General features: G+C 38.7%; 3 protein-coding genes across 4 annotated transcripts; 1 reads left to right on the top strand and 2 right to left on the bottom strand.

Annotated features, from left to right (window-relative positions):
* Positions 1-393: 393 nt before the first annotated feature.
* pithd1 (PITH (C-terminal proteasome-interacting domain of thioredoxin-like) domain containing 1) lies at positions 394-5,393 on the bottom strand. Its single transcript, XM_027175901.2, has 7 exons — positions 5,245-5,393; positions 4,945-5,155; positions 1,759-1,802; positions 1,559-1,636; positions 1,372-1,476; positions 1,154-1,262; positions 394-701 (listed from the first exon to the last, which is right to left on the bottom strand). Exons 2-7 carry the CDS (start codon positions 5,143-5,145, stop codon positions 600-602), a joined length of 639 nt encoding a protein of 212 aa, XP_027031702.2. The 5' UTR covers positions 5,146-5,155; positions 5,245-5,393; the 3' UTR covers positions 394-599.
* A 146-nt stretch (positions 5,394-5,539) lies between these two features.
* Positions 5,540-12,732, bottom strand: eloa (elongin A). 2 transcript variants are annotated; one of them, XM_027175899.2, is made up of 12 exons: positions 12,386-12,732; positions 11,647-11,703; positions 10,840-10,952; positions 9,994-10,460; positions 9,633-9,901; positions 9,370-9,493; positions 9,086-9,238; positions 7,528-7,625; positions 7,232-7,412; positions 6,888-7,023; positions 6,277-6,422; positions 5,540-6,166 (listed from the first exon to the last, which is right to left on the bottom strand). In XM_027175899.2, exons 1-12 carry the CDS (start codon positions 12,455-12,457, stop codon positions 6,105-6,107), a joined length of 1,878 nt encoding a protein of 625 aa, XP_027031700.1. In that variant the 5' UTR covers positions 12,458-12,732; the 3' UTR covers positions 5,540-6,104. The 2 variants fall into 2 exon arrangements, with proteins under 2 accessions (XP_027031700.1, XP_027031699.1); XM_027175898.2 differs by having other exon boundaries at positions 9,994-10,463; positions 12,386-12,730.
* Positions 12,733-13,573: 841 nt separating this feature from the next.
* On the top strand, positions 13,574-21,204 carry klhl43 (kelch-like family member 43). The gene is made up of 6 exons (XM_027176037.2): positions 13,574-13,745; positions 17,028-17,653; positions 17,797-18,143; positions 18,452-18,751; positions 18,831-19,006; positions 19,120-21,204. Exons 2-6 carry the CDS (start codon positions 17,242-17,244, stop codon positions 19,862-19,864), a joined length of 1,980 nt encoding a protein of 659 aa, XP_027031838.1. The 5' UTR covers positions 13,574-13,745; positions 17,028-17,241; the 3' UTR covers positions 19,865-21,204.
* Positions 21,205-22,034: the final 830 nt, after the last annotated feature.

Below are 22,034 nucleotides of genomic sequence, written 5' to 3'. Positions count from 1 at the left end.
TCATTATTTTCCAGGAAATATCTTATCTACCATTCATCACTCACTCACTTTATCTTTAGTAAGTGTTTTATCCCGGATTAGGGCTGAGGATCAGGAGCATATCCCAAAAACACTGTGGGTGAGGCAGGAATGCATACCGGACCATACACCATGTACACATTTTTACTGACCAATCACACAACTAATTTACTCAACATGTGCATGTGTTGGGAGGGAGGAGGAAAATCTCAGACACTGAGAGAATATACATATATATTCTATATACAAGTAGCATGAACTCAAGATCAAACCAGGGAGCATGGAGCTGTGAAGTAGCATATATGCTTGTTATCATATGTACTTATTTTTAAGGTTGCATCAAAACCATTTGAATTAATTCAAAGTAGACAAAAGTTTTTTTCCTCATTTATGAATATTTATTGGCACACAAAAGTTTCAACTGAACAAACGTTCATGGGCAATCACCATTCCACTCAAAACATGTACAACATGTTTCTATTCTTAAAGTATATCTGTGATGGAATTAATATCTCATTAATATCAAAATTCATCCACACCTATTCGCTCTCAACTCAAACAACTCAAGCTCACATGATTCATCATGAAATGAAGTGTGTCTGTGGAGTAATAGCTTCCAATTTATGATCTGCTGGATTTGCTGCTGCCTCATAGTTACAGATGGTCACTTCATGTCTGTGAGCCTGCAAAAAAACAAACAAAAACAAAAAAACAGCAATTCTGAAACTAGATTTAAAGTATGTTTGTAACCATATTAAAAACCTTATTTGATTTATGTTCAAACATATACGATCCATTACAGTAATTGTTATATTTGTCTCCATAAAAAAGCTCCCTATTTGGGGCAAATGCTTAAGGTGTTTTGACAAGGGTGGTTTGACCCACATACGATGATCCAACTGAAATAAAGATTTTGGACCTCCACTGAGATGAGGCCGACTCTGTGAGAATCCTGAGACATCTATAGATCTACAATGTCAAAAGCGCTATACAAATAAACTTGAATTTAATTGAAAATATTTTCTTACTTGATTTTCTTACTATTTGGCTATGGTATATATTATTTGCATGTATGCACCAAAAACTATTACTAATTCTTCCTTCATTAAGGGATCTCCTAGAGCCAAGTGAATACCTGAGCATATTCTCCCCGAAGTCCAATGTAGTACACACGAGTAGAATCAGCTCCAAAGTTTCGAGGAATATGAATAGATAAGTGCTGGACGTTAGAAAAGCGTGCAATCCTGTAAACAAAGAAGAAGGAAAAGAAAAACCATTTTTAAAATGGTTATCACACTGGACAAGATTAAAAATAAGTCAGTGTATTATTTTTATATTCACTCAGAAACCTACTTAGTTGGATACTCAAGTTCAGCCAGTGGATCCCTGTTAAGACGAAATGCTTGGTCTGGCTCTCTGCTTATATCATCAAATGACATCTGCGGTATGTTCTTGTACCTGCACAGAGATATTGTAATCTGCATTAACAATATAGAAATGAATTTCAAGACAAGACACAGATAAAATATACTTCACTTACAGTCTTATTTCAGCTGGGTGGGAGGCATCATCTTCTCCAGAAAGGATAATCCCCTTCAGCTTTACACTTCCTGTAAACCTGACAAAACAAGTAAGACGAACAAAAATCACGACAAAAACAAAGGGAAGCTAGTCCATACATGTTGGACATAAACTATGATTGCAGCACTTATGTGAGAGAAAGCAGAATGACTGTCTCACGGGATATTGAACAGGAGTTCCTCATCAGCATCACTCTCTACAAACTAGAAATAACAGAAATGATCATAGATTAGTCAAATACTCTATTAAACAAACTGCATTTTGGGAAACAAAAAACAGGCTGAATGGCTTTTTTAAAAACACCAGGTCACAGTGGCTTTCGAGTAATGTCAGTCAGCAAACAGTATGTGGAATAGCAAGCCTTAAACCTTTTTGGTTTAAGAAGAGGAATTATTAGTGTAGTGAATTTGACAAGTCTCTACTTTACCAGCTGGCAGAGAAATATCTGGGAAATATCTGACACCACAACCTATTCACTACATAGTGAAGTATTTAAAGTGACAGACAAGTTGATTGGATGCATTTGTGACTAAAAAATAAAGAAATGAGATTCATTAACTTCAGTGTTTGTTTGTCAATCGTATTTTACATCCAAACAGAATACAGTTACAGATAATATTTTACATACTTTAAATACTTCTTGTTTATGTCGTATTCAGCACGATGCTACAGGTATGTCAATCATTTTTAGGGATTTAGATAAATTGCATTTGTAAAGTTTTCTCTACATTTGTAAAAATAAATATCAAATATCGCTGTATTTGTCTACGCACAAGCATCTATCTAAGCTTGTCTTTATATATATGAAAAACTTTCTGTTTTATATACTGAGAAATAGTGCACAGTATTTTCTAAAACAACAACAAAAAGAAATACCACCAAACTTTTCTGTAACTGCCCTTCTGTTGAGAATGTCATCTCACTGTAACACGTATTTATGTTCTAACATCATCAAAAGACTCAATTTATCTTTATTTATTTATTTACATTTTTAATCAAAGTCCACTTGAAGGTCATGATTTGCTTTTACATTTGAAGCAGGGAGTCAGGGTGGCAGTGCATAACTAATTTACAGAACACCGTATACGGTTTAAAATGTTTATTATTATTAAAAAATATTTATTATTGTTTTTATTATTTCATTATATATTTATTATTTATTTTGTAAATTTTGTAGATACGCTAAAAAACTACATGACAATACAAATTAAAATCTCTGAAACTGATAATGTACTTTTTTTAATAAGACAAAACCTTAATTACTTGCCTCAATAAATGTACATTATTTAAAAAGAATTCTTCTAAAAATGATAGTAGTCAACTGGTTAAGAGTGGTTAAGATATCTAACTGTTTAAAAGGAAATACCCCATTCACCTGTAGAGTTTTGTAGTGTGGGTGTGTATGTGTGTATATGTAATATGTAATATATGTACACACACACACACACACACACACACACACACACACACACACACACACACACACACATACATATATGTTTGAGAACAATATCTTCACACCTCCCATCCAACCCACCCCAATGACTGCCCCATCACACCTCTGGGAACCCCTTTAACAACTCCTCCCTGCACTCAAGTTGCACTCACTATTTGTGAAGAGGATGTGAATTGACATTTTCTGAGACAGAAGACAAGAAAATCCTCCCAGTCCCCAAGAAACCCTCTATCACTGGACTGAATGACTACAGGCCTGTCGCTCTATCTGTCGTCATGAAGACCATTAAGCAGCTGGTATTGGCTCACATAAAGACTGTAACAGAACAGATGCTGGAGCAAACAGATCAGTGGATGACACAGTCAACATTGGACTGCACTACATTCTGCAACACCTTGACTGCCCAGGTACATATGCCTGGATTCTCTTTGTCGACTTCAGTACAGCTTTTAATATAATAATTCTGTAAATTCTCCACTCCAAACTCCTAAAGCTCACTTCCATCTGTCAGTGATCTTATCTTATCACCAGCTTCCTGACAGGCAGGAAACAACAGGTGAGACTGGGAGGTGTTACCTCCAGTATTCGGACAATTAGCACTGGTGCTCCTTAGGGATGTGTCCTCTCCTCTATACTGCACTTCAAGTGACCCAATAGTTAAACTCCTGAAATGTGCAGATGATACTATGCTCATCGGTCTCATCCAATATGACGATGACTCTGCATACCAGCAGAAGGTGAAGCGGGTGGTGCTATGGTGCAGTCAAAACAGCCTAGAGCTAAACACCCTCAAAACTGTGGAGATGATAGTGGACTTTAGGAAAGACCCCTCAACACACACACACACACACCTCACAATATCCAACAGCCCCGTATCATTTGTGGAATCCTTCAAGTTTCTGGGCACTACCATTTCCCAAGACCTGAAATGGGAGTCCGACATAAACTCCATTCTCAAAAAGGCCCAGCAGAGGATGTACTTTCTACGTCAATTAAGGAAGTGCCACAGGAGCTGCTGATGCAGTTCTACACTGCTGTCATTTAATCTGTCCAGTGCACATCCATCACCATCTGGTTTGGAGCAGCAACAAAACAGGACAGGAACAGACTGCAACGCACAGTAAAAACAGCAGAAAAAATAATTGGTGTCCCCCTGCCCACCCCCCAGGACTTGTACGATATAAGAACCAGAAACTGGTCAGGAAAAATCACTACTGACCCTTCGCACCTTGGACACAACCTCTTTCAGCTCCTCCCTTCTGGAAGGTGTTACAGAATTTGTTTACCAAAACTGCCAGACACAGGAACAGTTTCTTTCCCCAGACAATCACCCTGATTAACAACTCACCATAATTATATTCCCTGCTTCATATCTATAAGTACTGCATTATCAGGACTGTCACTCATCACATCATCCGTATACGTTACAAACACTACCGCTGCTGTATATTGTACAAAAGCATAATATTGCACTGTTATTTGCACTACCATGCACTTCTCACACTTTATGTACATAACTGAGAAGTGATATTCTGTATTCATATTTAATACTCATACTGTCTAGGTTGTATCTCATAGTCTGTATTGTCTTGTACAGTATAGTGTTATTTATGTCTGCACTAACAGCTGGAACCAAATTCCTTGTTCTGATTCTGATAAACATCCATATATGTATATACATACTGTGCATATATATACATACACAAACACACACACATACATACATACATACATACATACACATATATATATATATATGCAACGGATCCTCCTGGGATGGGTCGAGATGAGAGAGCTCTAAAGACTGCACACCTGATCCAACTTTTCTCCTGATCAGTTTCTCCCTGGACTAAAAGCATGGTGTTACATGTGTTACACGAGTTACATACCTTTTCCCTATCTGTGCGCTGATCCCATGGTTTGAACACCAGTTTACCGTCTCCATCTCGGCTCTCATTGAGACACTGCAGCTTTTCTAGGTCAATGCGTGTGTACAATCCATACTCCACCCCACGTTCCGCAGGTTCATGATCATCTTCACAACACCCGTGTCCGTGTCCGTGTCCATGTCCATGTCCATGCCCAGACATAGCCTATGGTCTGTCAATTAAGTATAAAAAGTAGTTTTACACTCTCAAATGAGAACTTACCCACTTACTGAAGCAGATCATTAGTATTCGCTGCGATACCTTTCAACCAAGGTGCAACAAAGCAATGCGCAAAACTCCCTAGAATAAGAATTGCTTGAGTGGACAGTGAGCTTAACCAATCACGAGCAGTGTTTATAGTCGCCTAACATATACGTCACATTGTGCGCCATTTTGCTGCTTTTAGCGTTACATTGCACTGTATGAGTTTGCGTATGTCAGTCCTCGGTTATTAACTTAATAATTTAACTAAAATGTAAAAATATCACGATTGTTACGAAAGGTACTGGTGGAGATTGAACATAACAGCACAAAAGTTGAATTCATGACACAAAAATCAGGGGAAATGTACATTTTTATTAAAAGTGTCCATATAACATTTATTTAAAAATGCATTAAAATTATTATTTTGATCGTCGTCCTCAAATTCATGGAAACCAGGACTATGGGTTTAAAATAAATAGTCGAGTGGATGTGTCGAGTCTCATCGTTGACTCGATCCTGCTCACGTTCTCCAGGCAGATTTTGTAGCATACAAGTTTTCATGATTGTGAATAAACTCAAAGTGAAACAACAAACACTTACAATCACACTGTTATGGATGTTCTGTCCTTAATTTTTTTGCAATTAAATAACCAAAATAAATGCATAAAATCTATGTCCCATTGTAGTGTACTGTACAGTATGTAATTCTTCTGAAAGAGAGGAAGATGATCACATCCTATGGGCAAGAAGTGTTTTTGTTTGTTTCTTTGTTTTCCAGTGATCTGCATGTCCACAGTTACATTTACAAAAGAAATAAGAGGAGCACGGGCATTGCAGCTTTAAGCGTTACTTTAACATGAGAATGGACTGAATACTCATGAAACAAAAGCTTTTTCTCTTCTATCCTTCACTGCCATTCACCGCCGAGAAAACCTGTTTTTAAAGGCCTTTATAGTTTTAGCCATCATAGGGGCAATTTCTGTAGAAAAAAAAAAGACAGAGACTTTGTACATGATCACTAAAATGATGAAACCAATCATGAAATCATTACTGATAATATCTCAGTACTTGTTTTTATTGTTTACTCACTTTTGACCTGTGGTTTGTCTCTAAAGCTATGACCAGCACTGCTGCTTGGTGCAGGAGAATGAGATGGCTCAGGAGGACTGCTATGGGAAGACTGGCCACCATCACTTGACTGGCTGTAGGAGCTATGTGGCATTGGTGCTCTGATTCTGAAATGAACATTCAGTAATGACATACTTGAAAAATCGACATATAATGTCAATAATAGTAACAGTACTCTATAATAATAATATAACATTCGACAGATGCCAGTTCAAACAACTTTAATACATCATTAGTATAACATCTGTGGAATCTTGCATTGAGCAAGAAAGGCATTCTCGCAATAACAGGCACTGAATGGATGCCACTTAATACAAAATTATTCATGGCTGAATTCTATTTTTGGCATAAGATTTTGATTTTTTATTCAAAATATATTTTCAGTGCAAAAAGGTAACTGCCTGGCTTTACAATTGTTATACTTGCACTGTCATATCATTGTTGCGACGTTTTACAAAGTCAGAATTTTGTAGGTTTTTATGAACATGACATTGGTACCTATGCAAGTTATTTACATTTAGTATGTGCAATCTGCACTCCTTAGAATGTAAACTGATATGAAGTTTACTTACTTGACTTGAATAGGGGCTGAAGCACTAACACTGGTGCTGGTAGAGCCGTTTTTAGTGCCAAACAACTTCTGTCTCCGTTGAACATCACGTGGGGGCTTAGCAACAGAGTTCACATAAGCCATCTTTACTTGGCGACCTGTCAGGGGAACAAATAGGTAAATTTAACAAATTCAACTTGTTCATCCTTTATACACTGATCATTCACATTAATAGGAATGCTTGTACAACTGCACATTCATGCAATGATCTACTCATCCAATCATGCAAATCATCATGCCATGTTGGACGGGAAGCTGAGGCTATCATGGACACGGGAAGGAGGATTGGGAAGGAAGTGTGAATACCTTTGGGTTTATTGGCATGGGCAGAGCTGATATTCTGTGTGAGCTTGCGCAGACGCTCCTCCCGCTCATCGTGTAGGCGCAGATACAGCTCTCTCCAGGTCTCATACTCCTGAGGAGACTCGCGCTTAAAGTCCCGCTTACAGTGCTTCAACCACAGCTCATCTGACTCCTCTATAAATGACTTGAGAAAATGTAGACAATGTTATTATCATATCGCCCACACCTCACTCTTAAGCCTTCAAAAACCGTCATGGATTACTGGGTGTCTTTGTGCTTGAACACGACAAAATGCATACCTGGTTACACTGTTCAATGCGGTACAACTGTTCTGGAGTACATCTTTCCAAAACTGGCACCAAAATCTCATAAGGCACACCGCCGACTTCATCAATTGCTAAGGAAGAAAATATTTCTGTATCAGTGTGCAGAAAACTCAATTTGGCTGTCAGAATAGACTCTGAATGAAACATTGAGGCATTTAAAAACCCACAAAAAGATGTCTGCACAAGGTGAATAAAGTTGCACACAACAAACCCCCTATCTTCATTAAGAGATCTAATTTCAAACTGCAGCCCAGAAACTTTTCTTTTCTGTTGGCTTACACTTCTCATGTCCGGGAATCTGCATGGTGCAAGTTCCTGTGTCACAAAGCACTCAGGGGAAATCTACCGTCTTCCACATATACAAGGTCACAGACTAATGAAACTACAGAATATGCTGTGACATCAACGAGATTAGAGCTTGCAAATTGGGATAACACATTTCTGTTCATGCAGTCAGAATAATGGCATCCCCAGGTATTGAAAATGTAAATGACAAATCTATTTTCTAGCTAAGCAGAAAAGGACAAGTAAATAGCTACACTTTTAAACAGCGGTTTCTCCTTCACTGGTGTACAAAATGAGCTCATCCGTGACACGTCACATGAAGTGGTTGCACTACGGAAGTTTAGCAGGAAACAGGGTCAAAATCTCAGCAAACTGCACAGGTTAATATGGCAATGCATCCTGGTAAAGTTACAGCTTTGTCTTCACAGGAAAACCCAAATAGCTTCAACAGTGCAAGGTTATCTCTAGACCAGTGGTCCCCAACACCCGGGCCGCGGACTGTTACCGGTCCATGGACCAATGGCAAATTAGCAAAAATGAGTACGAAACAGACGCCGTTGGAAAGTTAGAAACTCTGCTGGTGTTCTGGATTAGTCATGGCAGAATACCCTGAGATTGCCACCACAGCACTTAAATCCCTATTGCCATTTCCGACATGCTATCTGTGTGAAGCGGGGTTTTCTGCAGTGACGGCAACCAAAACAAAACAACGGAATAAACTGGACATAAGCAACACACTTCGGGTGTCATTGTCTCCTATTACCCCAGATGGAACGGTCTCGTTGCAAAGAAACAAGCTCAGGGTTCTCATTGATTAAGTGTTGTAGTGAGTTAAAAAGGCATGTTTAAATACAATTAAATTAAACTATTTAATTTTAATTTAATTGTATAGCCGCCACCCCCCACCCCCATGGCGGGCCGTGGTAAAATGATCAAACATTGACCGGTCCGCAGCAAAAAAAAGGTTGGGGACCACTGCTCTAGACAGCCTAATTTTCTCAGTTAAATTCTAAACATGGGTTTAAAAACTCAAGCTCACTCATACACAATCCATTCATTTTTAGAAACCAAGTGATCATAATCAAGTTTATAATAAATCCAGAACTGATCCCTGGAACACTGGACATGGAGCAAAAATACACTCTGGATTTTTTTTTTATGTTTCTATTAATTTTTGTTTCATTTGTTTGTCAGTCAGTTTGTCCTGCATAAGTCCAAGTGTGAATGTTGTCACCACGTTACTTACAATCAATATGGTTTTGCAGAACTCTAATGCACTGCTCATATAGAGTCATCATCTTGGGCAAGTATGCGGTCTTTGAGCCAGAGTACACAACCATTTTAGAGTTGAATCTACGGCCAGTAAAGCCAGTATCCTCTTCCTCATGTGCAACTGGAACTAAAGGAAAAAAAATTACTAAAAACTGATAAACATGATAAAATATGGCAAAGACGTTTTATCAAGACTGTTCTATGCTATAAACATTTGATAGATATAAGTTTTTAGTGAATAAACATGATGAAGCAAACCTTTACGTCTCTGTGGTGACAGAGGTGTAACATCGATTGAGGGAAGGGGTCTGTAATTGGGCTGAATTGCTGGCAAAGGAATATCAGGTAGAGCAGGAACCACATCAATGATCTGAGGGAGAACCTGAAACATGGGGTGGAACAAAGTAATTATAGTCTTACACAAAAGTAAAGACAACTAGAGTTCTCTTGATAAAGTCATGATCAACATCAATCGATTTCATCAATTTCTCATGTAATAACTATTGACCTAATGACCCCACCTTCCTGCGTTTCTCCTTCGTTGATACTGTTGGTGTGGATACTGATGGCTCAGGCCGTTTGAAGCTAGTTCCATTAGCTTTATTGGACTTGGAGGATACTGAAGCAACAGGGGTAATAGGCTGAGATGGTCGAGAGAGTTTCTTCTTTTTCTTACTGTGAGTAGGTTCATCATATGTGAGAAAGGATTCAAAAGACATAGTGGGCGTTTCAAAGGAATTCTCTTCATCATCATCTTGCTCGGGCTCTGGCTTGTCTCTTTTTTCCCTGCCTGGAAACAGCCAGAGAGTCAAGAATATATTCTATTCTCATGCACATTATCAGGTCGCTCTGTTCTGAATTCTGAAAACTCCAAATACTCACCATCACTGACTCTTTTCTTTTCTTTTCTACTTTCCTGTATGGAGGACTGATGACTGCGTTTGGATGACGGGTGTGTTGTTATTTCTTTTTGTTCCCTATTATAGCGAATCTGTGCCTCACTCTGAACCTGAGCTGAGCGATTCTGCCTCTGCTGTTCCCTGGAAGAATGAGAGCCGTGTTCTTGCTCCCTGTGTGACTTGCTGTGTTCAATTTGTTTTTGTGGAGGACTTGGTACCGGCTCATCTACCGGACTCTCATATTCCTCTGACTGATAGCCCCCTAAGCTTCTGTGGCTATACTGTTGACTGTAATTCTGTTGGGAAGGGGGGGAATAGTCTTGATGATATACTTCTTCATCTTCTTCATCCTCCACAGGTGGTGGTTGTTCTGGTGAAGGTTCTCGTATGCGTTTGTAACCTCTGGCCTTGTCTGGACGTGAGTGAGTCTGGACTTTAGCATTACTTGGTCTGCTGATAGAAGATGATACAACAGGCTTAAAGAAAAGAGTGCAACATTTCTACAGATTGAACAGTGCTGTATCTCTGTTGCTTACAGTATTGTTATAGTTGGAAAGCTTTGGAAGTTAATCTATCTTTTATTAAGACTATATGAGGATCTTTACAAGATTTTTAAAACTGTGCATGGTAGCATTACTTGTATTATGTTGATATATTGCTTAGCTTGAATTTACTCCTTTGTAGGGCACTTTGGATAAAGGTGACTGCTAAACAAATAAATGTAAATTCTATACTGATATTTCAATGGCATCCCCCAACTTGCTGTGTTTAATTACATCTCCTGGTCTTCACTCAAAGTCCATATTTCCAAAAGTGTGTCAGTGCTCACCTATCTGCAGACTGAGGTACCAGCTTCTTCCACTTAGCCACAAGATCTTTTGCTGTCTCCCCCACAATGTTATGTTTGCGCAGAGAATTCACAGCCTTTCCAACACCCGTTTCCTGCAGGAAGGAAGAATAAAATTAAGCCCCATTCCCACATGCACATGTATTCAGCAATTAATCAGAAGGAAATGTGAATGCAAACCACAGCTGATCAATTAGAACCTAGTACAATTCTCTGCACATAAAGAGAGAGCTCATGTGTATATAGAAGCAAGTACAAAGTCATGGTGACATTTTAGAGATGGACAATTAAAATTATTTGCACAAGCAACAGCTAAAGCAAAGTCTGAAGCCATTTATGCATGACTGAAATAGGTTTAGGAGGAGAACCGGGTGTGAAGGGATGGTGGTTTTGGGTGATACTGAGAGACGTGGGGGTGGTGAGATACTAGCAAGAAACCAAAATGCTGGTGTCATTAATATAAACAATGAGAAAGTGTTATGCTGTTGCTGTCGAATCTTATCTTACGTCACTGCTGTTCTTTCTCTGTTTCTCATCCATTTTAATTGACAAAAACTTCCAGGGTTTTTAGTGTGAAAGCAATATTAGTTTTTCTTAAACATCATCTGAAGTACGTTTGCTGACATCACTGTGTCACAATATACACAAGAGACAATTCAGAACACATGTAGTTTATGATATTTACAAAATGACAAGGGTCTCTTTTGGCAACCAAGCAAACCAAAAGTGAACTGAAAACAAATTACTGGTAAAGAATAATATAAAAAAAAAAGGTCTGCTTCATCTTACCACAAGAATGTCCACTGTTATAGGCAGTTCTCCCAATCTTTTAAGTGTTTTCAACAGCTGGACAAAAGAAACGAAAAACAAACCATAGATGAATTCATCATCTCAAACAAATCCTTAAAAACAGCATGTCAACTTACTAGGTTAACAATTCGTACGTAAACATTAATTTGCATAATGGGAAGTTTTCATAAAGTGTCGTCGTGGCCTGCGGGGAACAGACAACTTTGAAAAAATATATATATATCTTTTGTTTTTTTATGTATATATTCCACATATTTTTAGCCACATAATTCGGTAACATCACGAGCTTCTAAATCAGAATTTCTTCGTGTAAAATGTATAAAGACTGTAGAAGTTTTTCCTGCCACAACGTTAGCTTTGCTGAATCTGATCACTCACGGCCTGTCTGACTCTAGTCTAAGGGTTTGTTTTCATCCCAAAAAAAAAACCCGTCTACCATTTTTTCTTTCAGCTTTTACACTGTGCTCGGGCAAACTACTGAGAGTCCATAACACCGTTTTACTCCTTTATTTACATATGACAAGACGCATATGTTGACAAACTCAGCTTAGCACTTGTGTGTTTTAAAGAGCCCTCATAGTGTCGCACTATCCGTACGCGTAAATCTGACTTCATTGTTATTTACTCGACTGCTCCTGTAGATACACCGACAGTTTGGTGTGTTATCGTTTTGTGGGATACTTCGCGTACGTTCCGAGGTTAAACGCCTTGTTCCTACCTTACGAGGCTCCTGGTTCTCTGAAAGCCGTGACTGCAACTTCTCCACTGCCTCCAGTAGATCTTCCGCCATGTTTACAGCTGGTACATTGTGAGCGGAAACCACTTCATCACACAGCGCGCTTGCCCAGTAGGATCCATGGAGATTCCGGAAATACGTCGCACTCAGCTGACGTGAAGAGCTTGTGTTGTGACGTCTGTGTGACGCAGACAGGAATTTATTTCAAGGGGAAATAAAATATGCTAAACTAAATTACTAAGCGGTTAAACAGACGAATGGGACATGCTCTTGGATTGGGTTTGGATTCCAGAGAGCACAAGCAAGTGTGGCACAGTTTTGTTTTTCAGTCACTTAAAGCATGATCTGTGGTCAGTTTCAGAATCAGAATCAGAATCAGAATCAGCTTTATTGCCAGGCATGTTTTCACATGCGAGGAATTTGTTTTAATGACAGAAGCTCCACAGTGTCACCATATTAAAAACCCAATAAGTTAATCATTGTCAATAAGAAGGATAAGGAGCATCTCCTGAGAACACCGAGGACAATGCAAATGTACACGCGCGCACACACACACACACACACACACACACACACACACACACACACACACACACACACGGGGCAATTTATTTTAGCCAGTCCACCTAATGGCATACCTGAATTTTCAGAGAAATAAGAAATAACCCTCCATAGAACATACACAGAAACTCCGAGCTTATGATCACACCCGGGATCCTATGAAATTTTCAGATTTTCAAATTTTAATGATATCTTTCATATTTATTAGAATAACCTATATGTTTCACAATTCCCAATAGTGAACTCTATTATCAATGCCTTTTTGAAAAAAAAAAAAAAAAACATTTAGTACTTCATGACTGGTTTAACCCAAAACAATAGGTAGGTATAAAAGTGTCACTACAAATCTTATCTGAAGATAATAACAACTGTGACAGTATTCCACATTCTTCAGTATTACACATTTGACCATGCTCAGTCTCTAGCAAAAACCCATGAGCACAGCATGTTGGCATGGCTGAATAAAACTGCGATGTCCGCCTCTTTTCCATTTCAGGCTTAAGGCCTGGATGCAGACTATGTTTGGTTGGGAGGGGTGGCTAGCTGTATATGGAGATGGAGCTCCAAGTGGAGCTCAGGCATTGGGGTTAATGTTACGTAATTTTGCAAGAAAGCTGCCTCCCACAGGCTTGGAAGTGGACAGTGCTCTAACAGACAGACAGAGGACACAAGGGTAGTATACCATAGAAGAAAAAGAAAACAGAAAATGATTTTGTTAAGAATGGTAAAAAAGAGGGAGCAAAGAATGAGAAAAGAGTGATAAAGAGAGCTGTTAAAAAAGGTAAAAACATTTTTGTCTTAAGTTGCTTTAGATTTGCATGTCTGCTTGCCTTCACTAGACAGCACAAGGATAAGTAATGATTAATATTTTTTTTACATATATTAGGTCTTGCTTAGGGAGTTAGAAAGAAATTACTTGTAATGTTCTTGTCATGTAGTTAAAAATAAGTTTTAAAAATAAATGTAAAGACTTCACACCCATAATTATATATGCCACTTAAAATAACACAGTAAATATGTCTTAGTTAAGGTTTAACATCTTTTCGAGTCTCTAAACACCACAAAAACTTTTAACTCTGATGACCTACAGTGTAAACATAAATCGTGATCAAAATATATACCAGGAAGGTTGTCTATATTTAAATGGACAGTGTCTGGATTGAAAACAGTGAATGGCATGTAGGGGGGATTTGTAATTCCTCTCACTTTGAGGTCCTAGCATGTTTTAAGTTTCTATAAATAACAAGCTGAGATAGGAGCAGGCTTGCTGTGGCTGAGGGATTTGGCAATAGGCCTACAATCAGAAGGCAAGAGCTGCACATGACAGCTGCCAGGTATCACTAAACCACCTTTAGTAAATACTTTTCCTCTCACTTTACCTTCATAACTCTTCTGTCATTCCCTTCTACCTTCCTTCCTCTGCCAGGCCAATCACTCCTTGTTTTACTTATCCCTTAAATGTAACGTTTTAACATCAGGTGTTAATCCAGGGAAACTTGCACCTGAGAAAAACCTTGCTTAAAAAATCTATTTATTTAACTTCAAAATGTAATTTAGTGGTGTAAATTCTTATTTAATTGTCTTAATCAGTTGCTATATTTCTTGATTAACTATGCAATGTAGCTTTGCTAAAGTTCCTTTCACAGATTGTACATTTTTATTAACTACCTTATTTATCAGCATCTGTCAGTGAGTCCAGACTTACATTCTAATAACTATGTACCTATCATATTAGTTTCTATGTAGTTACTGAATAATATGATTTAGAGATGGTTAACTGAATACTGAGCCTTCACAACAACCTACATCAGATACAGTACTTGTACTTACCTTCATGTTCGTTTTTCAGTCAATAAATCTCCTTTTCTTTATTCTTTTCTTTTCATTTCATTCAGTCAGTATTGAGTTGGTCTCTGTATAATTATGCTGTAATATTGGGGTATATGGATGAAATTCTCTCTGTTGTATATTTACATGATGTCTCAAAATATCGTTCACACTGTCCAGAGCCAGAGCAGCTGTGGTGTTATGTGAGAAAGCACTGACAGGCTGTGACCACGTTTTTGTGCTATGACAGTTAGGATGGTGCAAACCCCCGACGGCATTCAGCCACACAATTCAGCACTTATGAAATTAAGAAAATGGATTATACAGGACAGATTGCTAAAATATTAAATATTAAAACAAATATATTGGAATGGCTAAAATAAAATCACTGAAGAGTTCTTTTTATGATATAGAGAACATTCACACTACAGAGTATTATGAAAGCCCATGACTGTTATTAAAAGTGCTTTGGTAAGTTAATTATTAAAGAGAGGTATTTATAAACATTTTAATTACACACTAAACTGTGATTACAGATTATTAAATATTGTGATTATTTATTTCATGATGGAAGTTTGCTAACCTAGTCTGGCAGGTCTCATTGACTCATACTGAAAAAGGAATTTACTGCACATAAGGGTCTAAAGAATCTAACAATAGATAATTCTAAATTTATAACGCAGGGCATGTCTCTGCTGTTAGCCTCATGTAATTCCTAATATAGGTCCAGATCAACAAAATCCCTAATCAGGAGACAGTGATTACTAGATTACTAATAGGAAGGAGTGGTTTACCAAACTCTAGAAATTTATCTGAATTTTAGCCTGATTTCCTTCTCATTTTCTTATAGTATTTTACTACATCTATCATCCAAAATGACATACAGTAATGAAGTGAGTCTATGTCTGCACAAAAGATGCACTCCTGCAAACACAGGTGTACCTTAATTAGAAAAAAATAGTCATTTACCTGTTTAATATGGGGTGGAGGGAAAACCAAGGGAATAGGAGGGGGATTCACGAGGGAGCATGAAAAAGACAGATGGCAGTAGGAGGGTAATTTAAGCAGTACAGCTACAGCCATGCTCTACTGTGCTTTTAGATATTTTTAGATAGTGACTTGATTGCACCTGGGGGTCATGGTCCAACTAGGTATGAGTGTGAACCTGGGTGTACACAAACAAGTTTGTCCTCTTTACATGTCACTGACAATGACAATAATACAAATTACAAGTGTGTCATTATTACTATAAGTTGTCCATAATAAAGAGAATATGTAGGTATATAGTGTGAGCGTAGTTTTTACCTGTGTGTGTAGTTTATATTTAGCTTTCAATTATAACATTTTAATTAGCAATAAAAAATAAAAGAATCTTAGTAAGTGAAGATACACCTATAGCTGTTAAAAGATGGCAGCGATATGATTAATAACACTATTCCTAGACATTACAAACCCTTGATCTATTTCCAAATTGTTTTAATCAGAATCAGAACGGTCTTTATTGCCAAGTATGTTTTCACATACGAGGAATTTCAACAGGAGCTCCACAGTGTAAACAGAATGGCAATGATAAGAAATGAACACATATATAATAGACAGTTGTATGTACAGTAGAAAAAAAATGTTCAAATTGAAATATAAATGTGCAAATTGAAGTATAGATGTGGAAATTGAGATATACATAAGTATGTGTAAAAAATGTAAGAATAGGGTTTGTTCTGTGTATGTGTTCATCAGATGTTCATCAGATGTATGTTAATCGTTCATCAGATGGATTGCCTGAGGGAAGAAACTGTTCCTATATCTAGTCGTTTTGGTGCTCAGGGCTCTGTAGCGTCGACCAGATGGCAACAGTTCAAAGAGTGTGCTGGATGTGAGGGGTCCAGAGTGATTTTCTGAGAGGTCGGATTGGGTGGCTGAGCTGTACCAAACAGTCACTGAGGTGCAGAGGATGGATTCAATAAAGCATCAATAAATTTAAGCATTTATTTCTAGTTAGAAGAAAAAAATGTGTCAACCAAATAATAAAATGCATAGCTTAAAATATAAAAGCATTACACACTGAATAATGTAAGAATAAATAACCTACCCCACCTCAAGACTACATGCACCTGCCAACCACCTTTACTCCGAGATCTAGAATGAGAGATACAGTGAAGGAAACATATGCTGTAATGTAGGCATAACATTTGCAGTCCTTTTTTTGTAACGTCACCATAATATGTTTTTTTCCTAGGTCCTGTGTGCTGTGTGAAAACCCTCGTAAACATTCAGCCAGTTTGTCTGTTTCTTTAGCCTGTCATTACTGGTTGTGGACAATCCCAGGAAGTGAGTTTCTACACTAAAACCACTACATTGTTGACAGAATATCACTGTGGTGAATCTGTCTGTGAATTCGAAATCACTACTATCATTAACTAACATAGATAATCAACAAAACTAGCCTCATCATGGCCCCTAAGAAGAAGGCACCTCGCCCCAAAAAGACAACTCCAGAACCAGTACAGTTGGAGAGTGGTGTAGTGATCCCAGAAATAGGGGTGAAAAAACTAGAATTGCCTTTCAGCATCGAGCAGCTAAATCATCTCAATGGAATGACCCTGCCACCAGTGATCCGGCCTGGAGAGAGGGGTTTTGGTCTGGGTGGTGAAATGACCCGACCACTACACGGATCTGCTCTTCTAGAGGAGTTGAGTCGTATGAGACAGGAACGCTTCCTCACTGACCTGGAGCTGGCTTGCAAGACTAAGGCCTTTGATGTCCACAAGCTGGTCATGTCCTCTGTCAGCCAGTATTTGCGTGAAGTTCTAGCTAAAGACCCAAGCCTCAAGCGCTTGGAGTTACCTACCATTTCACCCTTAGGTAAATTTCTAAATAATATCTGCAGTTTCTTCATCAAATTCATAACAATGGATAAATTTACCAATTGCACATATTTTTATGAAAAGCTTGTAGGCTAAATGGGATATTATGCCATATAAATTAATCAATTCATCTACCCTCAGGTCTAGCCAATGTGATCACCTTTGCTTATCTTGGCCGTGTGCACATGTCTCTCTACACTATTGCCTGCACTGTATCTGCGGCCTGCACACTGCAAATCCCCCATCTCCTCCAGATGTGCATGGACTTCCTGATGGCTGAGTTAAACGTGCACACTTGTGTTTATGTGTGGAACATTGGATCTGCTTACGGTCTGGTCCCTGTGCGTGATTCCGCACGCCGCTTTGTGCTGGAAAACTTTGCCCAGTTTGCAGAGACACCCCAGTTTACTCAGCTAACCCTAGAACAGATCATTGCTTTTCTGCAGGATGACAAACTTATCCTGCCTTCAGAGGTCACTGCCTTCCAGGTAGGCTTACACCAAACATAAATGCTTTTTGCTGTCCCTACTTACAGCCATATAGTTGCTACATTATACTGTCATTCATCTGGTACTGGGTGTACCAACTGAGAAGGCAGGACAGATTGGAGGGTACCGCTTATTCATGTGTCCTATACAGAAGTATTTCAAAAATAGCAATAAAAAAATACCTACATACTGTATATAGAAATCAAATTTGTTTAATCTGGGATTATGGAATCCTAGATATATGTAAAATGAAAGGCAAGTGGGACAAGTTAATATGCACTCTATCAATACCCTTGCTTTGGATCCAGGTGGCCATGAAGTGGTTGGACTTTGATCCAAAAAGGCAGGTTCATGCTTATGACCTACTGTCTCATGTGCGGTTCGAGACTATCCCCGCCAGCGAGCTGGTCAGAGAGATTCAGCCTGTTGCTCGCATGATGCAGGATCCTCAGTGCCACCGTCTGCTGGTGGATGCCATGAACTACCATCTGCTACCGTACCAGCAGAACGCTCTACAGTCCAGCCGTGCAAAGGTCCGAGGCAGCCAGACTGTTCTACTAACGATTGGTGGACGCCCCTCCCTTACAGAGCGTGCACTGAGTCGAGAAGTAAGCTTTACATCTACAACTACCTCTGTTAATCTGTGTAGTTTCTCATATTCTCATTTCTCTAACTCATATACTTTAGGTGCTATGGAGAGACCCTCGTGATGGAGTTGCTACATGGCGCCATCTTTCTCAACTTCCTGCAAAGAGCTTTAACCAGTGTGTTGCTGTGATGGATGGTTTCCTATATGTGGCAGGTGGAGAGGACCAGAACGATGCGCGAAACCAGGCCAAACATGCTGTCAGCACTCTGTGCAGGTAGACTCGTTTTTGATTGTAGTTTATTCCAAAGAATTTATATAGGATGGACCCAGATTAAGCAAATCTAAAATTACCTCAATCTGACTTCCTCACTTTGCACTTCTTCTCAGATATGACCCTCGCTTTAACACATGGCTGCACCTGAGTAGCATGCGCCAGCGGCGCACTCACTTTAGCCTTGTTGCCACAAATGGGCGCCTTTATGCAATTGGTGGCCGTAACACTGATGGTTTGTTGGCCACCACTGAGAGCTACCTGCCCTCCACCAACAGCTGGCAGCTCCGTGCTCCCATGGACATGCCACGCTGTTGCCATGCCAGTGCTGTCCTACCGTCTGGAGACATCCTAGTGACTGGTGGCTATGTCAATTGTGCTTACTCTTGCTCTGTGGCCTCCTACATTGTGCAGAGTGACTCCTGGAGTGAGCAAGCACAGTTGGAGATGCCACGTGGCTGGCACTGCTCCACCACACTGGGTGGTAAAGTTTATGTGGTGGGTGGCAGCAGGCTGGGCCCTAGTGGAGAGCGAGTGGATGTGCTAATCACCGAGGTGTTCTCACCTGAAAACGGCCAGTGGAGCAGGGCTGCCTCCCTGCCCTTGGGAGTAAGCACAGCTGGTCTTGCTTCCCTTGGTGACAAGCTATACCTTGTGGGTGGATGGAACGAAGCTGAGAAGCGTTACAAAGCAGCAGTGCAGCGCTATGACCCAGGTACCGACAGTTGGTCGTCTGGAGAAGAGCTGCCAGAACCCACAGTGGGTGTGTCCTGCTGTGCACTGGCACTACCCCCACGCCACACTTCACGCAAGCATCGTAACACCCCCAACCATGAGGAACAGGGTTTCATGACTGCATGAGAAAGGAAGTGAGGGAGGAAAGAATGAGGCCAAGATTGTGAGGTGAGAGAAAGTGAATAGAGAAAGGGTGGACAGTTACTAGACAGTGAGGATTCAACAAGTAAAGGAAGGAGATGGCATGGAGGCACTCCCTTTTGCTAAGGCAGCATTATGTTTCAAGCTGTGAAGGACATATAAAGTCAAAACAGAGGGCTCACTTATTAATATGAAAAAGCCTGGGCCAATAAAAAATGAGTACGTGGGTTAACTATAAATGTAACAACAAAATCTATTCATCTTAGTATATCTAGTACATATTTATTGAATCCTAATTATTTTGAAAATTGATCATACCAAGACTACAAATCATACCAAGGACTAAAAATAAGAAAATTCATTCATATTATCTGGGTCATGGTCATGGTGAATCCAGAGTTTATCCTGGGAACACTGGGCACATGGTGGGAATACACCCTGAATGGGACTCTAATCTATCACACGGTACCATTCACACACAGTACTAACTCATTTTTATTTATTTAGATGTATACATGCAACCCCAAAGATTCCCATCTTGTAGATTTATTCAGTGAATGGACACTGTTCCCTCAGATATGTTAAGATAACACTGAGCTTATAGGACATCAGTAATTCCCTAAACTATAAAAACTGCTAAAAACTATAGAAAAAAAAAAAGCTAAAAAATGTAAAAGCCAGATATTTCAGATAAGTCAGTCAACCCCAACCTGGTAAAAATGAAAAACCAGTATATTCAGTACCATATATTCAGAACCAGTCAGGTTTTTTTTTTTTAGATTTGAATATCAATATATAGTTTTTCTATTAAATAAATATACAATATCTGAGTTTAACTGGTATTAATAATAATAAATTTAAAAAATCTATGAAACCTTACTAAACTAATACAATGTCATCTATATTTTGTTCATGAGTATGCAAACCATTGCATAAGACCCTAGCTAATAGTTTGCAATTATGAGCCATATATTAAAAATATAATTTCCACTTGTCTGGCTAACATGTATCTACATTTCTGGTACCATCACCTTCTCCCGAGGCCATTCCACTGTATACAAAACCCTAAGCGTGCCAGTGAACGTCCTAGTGAGAAAACACTGCTCCAGAGAGAATTTTGAAACGAATAAATAAAAGAAAATGAAATGTCACTGATAACATGGATAGTTTTACTTACAATGTTCCCTTTATGGTCACCAACCGATTAAGGCTTCTGCTTTGTGTTGAATGTTGACAATGTAGGTGTTGCAAATGGCACATGGTGCAGAGGGCACTAATTCTCTAGGATAGGATTTCACTTGAATAAAGACAAAATGATCAAAGTACGATGTGTCTCATGTGATCTTTATAACCCATAGTTATACTGATATGGTCATTTAAAGGACTCAGTTCCTAATTTAACTAATGGTGGCATTAGTCCTGAATGTCAGAATAATAAATCCAGATATTTTTTTCAGGTTTTGCCTTTTTCAATCCACCCACCTTCCCAAACTGTGCTGCAAAGAGCAGTTTACTTTAGTGTAATAATCACATATGGATGCAATAGTGTGACTTTAGGAAGCAAAAGACAAAAAAAAAAAAATCTGAATGGCTGTGATTGTTTTAATTTACAGCTCCTTATAAGATGCATCATACTATATAACAGTAGTATTTAACGTTAGACAACTAGCTAAGCTTACTCATATTGCAAGTCTATTTTAATACAAATCTAAAATGTTTAATTTAGATTGAATATTAGTGCTTCAAAATGAATCATTGTATGAATCAATGATTTTGATTCATGAATGTTTTATTACAAATAAATACAAAATCCATATACTGAATAAAAAGGTCAAGTTAAAGGTGATCTTTTTATGCATTCTGTTTAAGTGTCTGTAAGCATTGAGGGATTTTTGTGCTCCTTCATGCTGCATCAGAGAAAGGATATACAACCCATGGGCCAGAACCAGCCAGATAAATGTCCTAATCTAGTCCACCAAATAAATGTAAAACCCATGCTTTAAATTTAAGTCTTGTGTTCCCAATCAATCTACACAGCAAACAGAAACATTCAGATTTTGGTTACTCTTTCTTCAATTTTCCTAAGTTCCTACTGATATGCTGTGTGTAGTGTTTGCACATTCACCCTGTTCTGTGTAACTTTACTCAAGATGCA

Source organism: Tachysurus fulvidraco, chromosome 24 (genome assembly GCF_022655615.1).
Source record: "Tachysurus fulvidraco isolate hzauxx_2018 chromosome 24, HZAU_PFXX_2.0, whole genome shotgun sequence".
In the NCBI taxonomy this organism is placed as follows: Eukaryota; Metazoa; Chordata; class Actinopteri; order Siluriformes; family Bagridae; genus Tachysurus; species Tachysurus fulvidraco.
The sequence above is the reverse complement of the archived record's forward strand: the minus strand, read 5'-3'. Positions and strand labels throughout refer to the sequence as shown.

Coding starts and splice junctions, on each gene's coding strand:
- klhl43 (XM_027176037.2), top strand. CDS start 17,242: ATGGCCCCTAAGAAGAAGGCACCTCGCCCCAAAAAGACAACTCCAGAA. Junction 18,144..18,451: donor CAGAGGTCACTGCCTTCCAG/GTAGGCTTACAC, acceptor CTTTGGATCCAG/GTGGCCATGAAGTGGTTGGA. Junction 18,752..18,830: donor AGCGTGCACTGAGTCGAGAA/GTAAGCTTTACA, acceptor CATATACTTTAG/GTGCTATGGAGAGACCCTCG.
- pithd1 (XM_027175901.2), bottom strand. CDS start 5,145: ATGTCTGGGCATGGACATGGACATGGACACGGACACGGACACGGGTGT. Junction 1,803..4,944: donor AGCGCACAGATAGGGAAAAG/GTATGTAACTCG, acceptor TGTTATTTCTAG/TTTGTAGAGAGTGATGCTGA. Junction 1,263..1,371: donor GAACTTGAGTATCCAACTAA/GTAGGTTTCTGA, acceptor CTTTGTTTACAG/GATTGCACGCTTTTCTAACG.
- eloa (XM_027175898.2), bottom strand. CDS start 12,457: ATGGCGGAAGATCTACTGGAGGCAGTGGAGAAGTTGCAGTCACGGCTT. Junction 11,704..12,385: donor AGAACCAGGAGCCTCGTAAG/GTAGGAACAAGG, acceptor TCTTTTGTCCAG/CTGTTGAAAACACTTAAAAG. Junction 6,167..6,276: donor AGACAAACCACAGGTCAAAA/GTGAGTAAACAA, acceptor TTTTTTCTACAG/AAATTGCCCCTATGATGGCT.